At 28.9% G+C, this 8982-nt stretch overlaps 1 protein-coding gene across 1 annotated transcript; it reads right to left on the bottom strand.

Annotated features, from left to right (window-relative positions):
• Window positions 1-1749: 1749 nt before the first annotated feature.
• LOC139857825 (ninja-family protein AFP3-like) lies at window positions 1750-3637 on the bottom strand. The gene is made up of 2 exons (XM_071846663.1): window positions 2924-3637; window positions 1750-2430 (listed from the first exon to the last, which is right to left on the bottom strand). The coding sequence occupies exons 1-2, from the start codon at window positions 3438-3440 to the stop codon at window positions 2033-2035; spliced, it is 915 nt and encodes a 304-aa protein (XP_071702764.1). The 5' UTR covers window positions 3441-3637; the 3' UTR covers window positions 1750-2032.
• Window positions 3638-8982: the final 5345 nt, after the last annotated feature.

Below are 8982 nucleotides of genomic sequence, written 5' to 3'. Positions count from 1 at the left end.
GGAATTAAAAATCCCCATGTTGGTTGCTAATTGGAGCTTTTGGAAGTCGACCCAGTGTTTTGGGTAGTTTAGCCCCAAATCATGCTCGAGTGTCGTTTGGTTTAAAACTATCATTTATGGGTCGAACTTGTATTACTTTTGATTAAGGGCCTTCGTGCCCATGATGTAAACTTTAAACATGTTGTACGTTTAAATGGGTTGTATGAAATGGTTTACATCTTGCGACAATTCGAATGGCGCGTGAATGGTTTATTATAAAAAAAAAAAAAATTAGTCGGTTGAATACGGGTTGGGTTGTTTCACGCTACCGATTCCGCTTTGGTTGGAACTTCTTCACAACGTTACACCATCGACGATGTTAAAAGCATTAAAAATACGAGTCGAAGAGGTGACGTTTAGTCAAAATTCGAATTGTGTCTAATGAATGATGGTAACGAAAGAGCTCGTTGTACACAATGTTTGAAGTTCCTAGGTGTTTCATGTAATATTAGGTTAAGAAAACATCTTGAAAAAAGTTGTAAAGAAAGCGAAGACCGAACACAACAAACACTTCGTCAGGATGGTTCACTTTTTTTATATACGATGACGAAGCTCTTAGGCAAGATTTGTCAAGGTTCATCATTCAACAAGGGCTTCTTTTCAACCAGTTCGACAGTCCAAGGCTTACGGAGCTAATTCGGACTCGACTACAGCCGCGCTATAACAATGTAGGATACAAAATCAAACGTCATTAGGTGCGTTATATAATGATGTTGAAAAAGTTATAGAGATGGAAGAAAATGAAGCCGGATTATTACCTGCATTAAAGGTACCGAGACCGAATTGGATGAAGGTGAGTATGAATCAATTGTGTCGTCCGAATATGAAACAAATTATCAACAAACTTTTTTTGCTCATGTTAATGATCCCGAATTTGAAGAATACGAACAAAGGCAAAACGCTTCTCGACATCAAAGCTCATTTGACGACTAAAGCTCATTTTCGGAAGAGATTTTTTATCCAAAATGTTCACCTCTACTTGCGACTTAAACTGTGTTTGATTGAATAGATTGAATGATTCAGGTGAAAGTTGAATTATATCAACTCTTGATTGAATAATTCAGGTGAACGTTGAATTATTTCAAGATTGCTAGTGATATTTGAATGAAAAATAATGTTAAATGACAATAAAATGTGTGATGAATCTTTTAAAATTGAAACACCCTTTTAACAACTAAAATTTATATCTTTTAAAATTGAAACACCATCTTAACAACTAAAATTTATATTTCTTTTAAAGTTCTCTTTAAATTATATAATATATAATATATAGAAGATAGAAGACTTATAAAACAATCCCTATACTTTTATTTATTATTTATGTAAAAATATCAATTCGATAGTTTTATATCATTCATAATATTTGTTTAGAATAATTATCAAACAAGTTAATGTCATTTACTGCAATCAGAACTTTTAAATCGTTCGGAATTGAACCATTCAACGCTTACTCATTCCGTCATATCAAACGTGGTCTAAACCCATCCGATGGTCAGAATAGAATGATGACTTTGGTCTGTGCATCGCCATCGAAAGGCAAGTGATTTATATACCAAACAAACCCACGAGAGCAAACATTATTTACTAATGATTTGTATGCCACGCAAGTGATTTGTATACAATAATACATTTAACAGTCGAAATTCTGACTCAAGCTAAAAGTGATCGAAATTGTTGATCCGAAACAGCTATGTCAACATCATCTAAAAAGATATGATTCAACCCGTCAACCAACCTACTTGTATTAGTCACTTGCACAAATGTACTACACAGCCTCAAATCAAAAGATCAGCCAGTTTAAACACTACAAAAGATGGAACAATTTTAGACAAACACGAAAAGAAAAAAGAAGAAAAAAGAAGAAAAAAAAAAGGAAGAAGAGACTACTTCAATCAAGATTTAAAATTGTTCTTTACAATGTCTATATATGATGACAAGAACCAAACTTTATTTGATTATAAGCTCGACAACCATTTTGGTACGTCGATTTCAATCAAAGAGAAGGCGGTACTACGACAATATGTCTCAATGGATGTTCAACATCACCACCACCACCATGTTTAACAAACTCTGCAGGAGTTAAAAAACTACCATGACAAACACATACTATTCTTACTTCTTCACCTTTTCGATATCTATACAAAAACCCTTCTATAATCTTGCCATTAACACCATCTCCTTTAGTCGAAACACAAGGCATATCGGATAGCATCATCTTTAAGGTATCATTCTTTGACCTGTTCTCCTTAATGATCCGAGATGACGGCATCGAAAAATTCATTGAAGCGTGTTCCGAAGAAACAGAATTTGATCTATGTGGCATTGAGTTTGAGATCTTGTGCGACACAGATGGTTGAATTGGCGCGTTTTTCGGTTCTGTGTCTTTGTTTTCTGTTACATGAACCAACCATTCATAATTGAAATTGAAATTGAAATTTTATATTCATAGAAAGATATAAATCAAATTACTTACAAGAACTAAGACATGATAACAGCACTAGAAACTAGCTTTTCTAACCAAATGGCAAAGGCATACAATATATACAAATATAATATTTGAATTTCTCAATATGAAAATTGAATCATTTTATTTTTTTAAATTCATTCAAGAATCAAGAATATATAGTATTTATATTTATATTTACTTTTAAAATGATTTACTAAATTGCTCATGCATAATTACTTATACATTAACATTTTTTTTTTAAAAAAAACAGGAAATATACATTAACTTTACATATTATACAATTGATTGATGCTAATAATCTTATACTATTAATGATTAAATATTCTTTAATTAGGTAAATCAATCTCACACGAATAATAATATATTAAACACAATATAGAAATAAAAAAGCTAACAAAAGTATAAAGAATCTTATACCTGAACTAGGTTGACTTTCCAAATCCGAAACCCCGGAAGACACACCGCTTCCCGGAGATCCAACTGACACCTGTCCCGGCAAAGGCACCGGCCGTGGTGGTAACAGTGAAGACGGTGGTGATGATCTCAACAACTCATTCCCATTCATTAAATTCCTTATTCCAATCTTTTCAAATCGCTTTCTTTTTGCTTCCGACCGCCGTAACGACTGTTCCTCTTTCCTTTTCCGCCATTCAACCGCCGTCTCAACCGGCAAAGAACATGTTCTCGTCAACGACGTCGGATCATGATCCGTCACCGAAGAAGATGGAAAGAATGAGAATTCAGCTATTGAAGAAGCACGAATTAACCTATTATTATTATCGTAATTGTTGTTAACCCCAAATTGACCATTTAATGACAACCCTAAATTCAGCTCAACGGTTTCTTCACCGAGTGGTTCTTGTTTGACATAATTTCCGGCCACCCCGCCGTCGTTTCCACCGTCGCATGTAAACTTTTTCAAGAAATCCATCATAAAGTTTGAATCTTTTCAAGCATTAACGATTATTCCGTCAAAAGGGTATCCAAATCTACAACTATCTTGAAAAAAACTGGAATAAAAAAAATAATATCTTGTAAGATCTACAAAATTTCGCCGGGAAATTTCGCCGGATTTATCTCCGCCGGCGGGGAAGTTAGATAAAGAGCTTGTTTTTCGGAGAGAAAAAGTATTAGGTGCTAAAAGGAGAGAAGAAAGTGGAGAGATTTTTAATGTGGTTTTATATTTGCAAAGACAAAAATGCCCTTGCAATTGGGTTATGGATAAAGGTGTAAGTGACACGTGGAGGTATGGAAGAGGAAAAAGATGGCCACGTAAGATAAAGAAGAAACAAAAACAAACGGCAAAACAAGCGTTTTTTGGGAGCTACATAGAGCGTTAATTAATAGACACGTGTCGGTTGTGAAGGTTTGGGGATAATAGCCACGTGCGTAGGTGTCTGTAGCTGTAACTAACATTTTTCGAACTCTTACGGTGGGCCCTCTCTCATCCTTTGACGAATCATAAGGCTAACTATGACGTGTCCAAATATCAAGGTAACACACGTATATAGTTTCTTCTGTCGTGTTTTATGTGATTTGGTTCACTGAGAAAAATAGCCCTTTCAACGGTGCGTATACGTTGGAAAAAAAGACGAAAAAAAACGGTGTATAATGAAAAACGTCTTATAATTTCTTTTACGTTAATTTCGATCGTTAATATTAATAGTTTATATTGTTGATTTTTAATCTCTTTTTCTATTAATATTTATATGTGTACACGTTTAATAAATTTAATAAATAGACTCAATAATTCAGCAAGTGGGAATATTATATGTCACCTTTAGCTTTTTAATTTATATATCATTGTGAAATTGTGATTACGTTATAATTATTTTATTTATTTATTTATGTATTTATTTATACCAATACCAAACTATGTACTATAAATCAACTTGATGTTAGGAATGATAGGCATCTAAAGTAATTTATAAATCAACAAGTTGGTTATCTAGTGGTATTTGTTTACTATTACCAGATCATTCGTACTAAAATATTAGTGATATTATACCGATATTATACGCTGTTGTTGATAACTAGGATTATAAGATACAACGAATAACTCGAATTTAAGTTATGATCATGTTGAACGATATCATTAATTAACGTACCTTCTAAAGGTTATTCAATTGAGTGATGATATATCCAGTAAACTTTTTGATAAATCCACTCACATTGTTTATTAGTACAATACAATCTTCTGAATGGATTTATTAAAAAATTTATTAAATTTATCACCACTCTATCAATTAGGTACACACTATCTAATTTTGTTGAAACATCGTTTAACTAGACTATCACTTAATTAGACTATCACTTATGTGATTAAAACTTTACAAGTCATTTTGTTTTGCATTCCGATCTACTTCTATACAATTTAAAACATCATCCATATTTGTTTGTCAGAGTAAACTAGTTTACGAACCCTCGCTTCGCGACGGAGGTTCGTTTTTCAATGTATTTTATTGCGTTTAGTTTGTAAAATTATTTCGTGGCTAACGATGATGTCGCTGAAGCGCAAATCGAGTCGAACTAAAAAGTATAATCCGTGAAAGTTTTAAATGTTATTTTAAATTAACAATACATGTGCATCTCCGGGTTTCGCTATAGAATTGTCGACTTTTAAAATTTTAACGCAAAATCAACGTGTATGAAAAGTACCTCAAACATTTAGCGTTTTTTAAAAAGCGCCCGTTTTGCGCATAGTTAGTGACTTTGTTGTGACAACCTGTAAATTTTCGACCAAATTTAAACTTTATTTTATATTATTCCGACACGATAAGCAAAATTTGTTAAGTTGAATCTCAAGGATTTTAAACTGTGTTCATACATTCATTTAACCTCGACCAAATTCAGACGATTCACGAACTATTATATAAATGAATATGATTATATATGTATATATTATAACTTGAGAATACTAACAAAGTATTAAACGATAATACTTTACATGAACGTATTTGTTTCAATATGTTTATCGGTGGAATTAAAAGATAATATCAAATGATTGATTTATCAGATACATTGTATGATTATGAGTCTTTGTTGTGAGGTCCATGTTGATTTGAGAAATCGTTCATTTTTAACGGTATTTGGAATAATTGGTAAAGTGAATTTCAAGAAAGAACAAAAGTGTCAATTAACGGGAACTAGACAAGGGTTAGTGGAGATTCCTATTTGATTTTCAATTCATGCTTTACAATATTTTTCCTCGTGGTTTTAGTGAGATAATTATCTTACCTTTCATTTTGTTTAATGAGAAAATAAGAACGTGTAGTGGAAATAACTTTGATGTTGGATATCGACAAGTTAGGTAAATCAACGTTTTACATACATTAACCATTGGACTATATTCTATGCTTCACCAACAAACGGTAATTTAGAAACTTGAAACATGTTATGTGTCATATATGATTTTATTTTCCTAAAACATGTTAGGATATGACGATTTCCATTATTTTAAACTTTTAACAAAATGATTCTTAAATATATAGTATTAGTTTTGGAAAACAAAAGTTATCATATTTATTTGATTTAGTACTAAAACGTTTCAGCTTAGAAAGAACTCTATTATCAAAACATTTTATAAGATATTTTGTTAATGAATTTTCAAGAACTTAATTAAAGCTTTGCATTGAAATTTTGCAAATATTCTTCTTATTTCAAAAAGATAAAAGTTTACTAAATAATAATTTCGAAACGAAATTAAATTATATAATGAACTGTGAACTATAATTAGATTTGAAATATAATTAGATTTGAAAAACTATATATTGTTAAATAAATATTTCATATATATATTTCGAAGTGAATATATATACATATTTTTCAATGTAATAAACTTAATATTAATTATAAAACGTTTTCAGTTAAAAGGATACTATTTTATATATATGTATATGTATATACATATATATATAACGAGACGATAATTTATGAAAGCAAATGACCATAACACTCAAACGTACAAATTATATTTTGAAAGATATAGTTTATCGATGTTTTAAGCCTAGTTAATTATAAAGGTACTTGTCGCGTAACGTAGAGTGCTAGTTTTCTTAGAGTATGTAAACACTTTTGAAAAACCGAAACCGGGACATAAGTCGAGTGGCAATGTACGAGTCATTGGAACTAAATCTACAAGTTAACTGTGCGCGTAAATATTATATAATATATATATAATTATATATTAAATATATATATTTATTAATTATCAAAAAGTGTCGACAGAGGGAAGAATCGTGCATATTAGCTGTCAGGAGTAGCCATGCGATCGCATGGCATTTAGCCATCCAGCCCATGCGATCGCATGGGGTGTGGTTGGCCAAGACATGTATAAAACTCAACGATTTCTGCTTCGACACACACACACATTTCACTTCCTCTTCTGATATTATTTATATTATTATTATTATTATTATTATTATTATTATTATTATTATTATTATTATTATTATTATTATTATTTTTATTATTATTATTATTATTATTATTATTATTATTATTATTATTAATATTATTATTAAGATTAATAATATTATTAATCTTATTATTATTAATAGTATTAGTATTATTATTATACATAAAATACTACGACGGAGTGATGTTCGAATGGTCAAAAACGGGTTTTCAAAATGGGTTTAAGCTTTGGAATTATGGGTTATAGCTATGGAGGTTATGGGTATGGTTCATGGTTATAGCTCGTGAGGTCAATCTAGTGTTTATCATCTCCATTACGTCTACATACTTTCCTGCAATATTGAATCCCAATATTGATACGTGAGCACTCTTATCTTTATATATTAATAGTGTATCCCTAACTAGTGTTCGAGTATATATGATCATGCATGCTTGTATGTTTTATTTCGTCGTTAAATAGTGTATGTTGAATCACGAATTTAATACATATAATACTGATATAATGTATATGATATGCATGTCGTTGAAAAGCTGTCGAAAAATTATTAACTTTTCATTTAGAAAGCGTATGGTTTCGATGAACGGAATAAAAGATATAGTAAACTGAATTATCATTAATTTTAACATTATTATTAAAGTGATTATTATTATTACGATCGTCGTTATCGTTTTCGATATCGTTATAGTTATCGTTATCGTTATCGTTATCGTTATTGTTATCGTCGTTATTATCATCATTATTATTATTATATAATAATTAATATTATTATTATTATCATTATCATTATTAATATAAGTGTTATCATTAAAAATTGTTATTGTTATTATTATTACTATCATTAAGATTATTATTAATATTATCAATATTATTATAATTATTATTATTATTATTATTATTATTATTATTATTATTAAAATAATTAATATTTTTATCAAAACTATCATTTTATTATCTTTATCGTTATTATTATTATTAAAAGTGTCATTAATATTAAAACTATCATTTTTATTAAAATTGTCATTTTAAATAGAAATATCATTGTTATTATAAAATATCATTATTATTATCATTTTAATATTGTTATTAAAAAAAATTATCGTTTTAAATAGATTTATTATTGTTATATAAAAATATTATTATTATTAAAAAGTATCATTATTATTAAAATTATCATGATTAGAATAATCATTTTATTATAACTAATATCATCATTAGTAAATATAAATATTGTTATTGTTATTATTAATAGAATAATAATAATCATTATTATTATTACAAAATAATATAACTTTTACTCATTAATATTATTATCAATATTATTTTATCAAATAAATATGTGATACAAAGATATTTTTATCACACGTAACATAATTACATTAATAATACATACCACTATATTTTATAATATTAAATGAACTTTATAAATTTTATTAAGATATATAAAAGTATAATTTTATCATATATAAAATTTTAATATACATTATTATTTATTAATAAATGACTTGTATTATTTACTTTAATAAAATCTGATAAATATATTTAAATATATAAAATTACTATTTAAGTTATATAATAAACATGTATTGATTTTTAAAGTCATTTTGGTCAAACTGATTTTTGTTAACTTTTGCATATCGGTCTCGAGCATTAGGATAGTGGTACACTATGACTTGACCTTAATTGTTAGACAGATATTGACCATTATATAAATATATATACTTAATATAGGTTCGTGAAACCAAGTCCAACCTTGCATTATTCAATGTCGTCATATGTATTTTTACTACAGAATACAGTATTGTGAGTTTCATTTGCTCCCTTTTTAAATGCTTTTGCAATATATATTTTTGGGATTGAGAATACATGCGCTGTTTTATAAATGTTTGACGAAATAGACACAAGTAATCGAAACTACATTATATGGTTGGATTATCGAAATCGAATATCGCCCCTTCAAGTCTGGTAACCTAAGAATTAGGGAAATGGCCCCTAATTGACGCGAATCCTAAAGATAGATCTATGGGCCTAACAAATCCCATTCTGAAATTTGGAATACTTT

This window comes from Rutidosis leptorrhynchoides, chromosome 7 (genome assembly GCF_046630445.1).
Source record: "Rutidosis leptorrhynchoides isolate AG116_Rl617_1_P2 chromosome 7, CSIRO_AGI_Rlap_v1, whole genome shotgun sequence".
Classification (NCBI taxonomy): domain Eukaryota; kingdom Viridiplantae; phylum Streptophyta; class Magnoliopsida; order Asterales; family Asteraceae; genus Rutidosis; species Rutidosis leptorrhynchoides.
The sequence above is the reverse complement of the archived record's forward strand: the minus strand, read 5'-3'. Positions and strand labels throughout refer to the sequence as shown.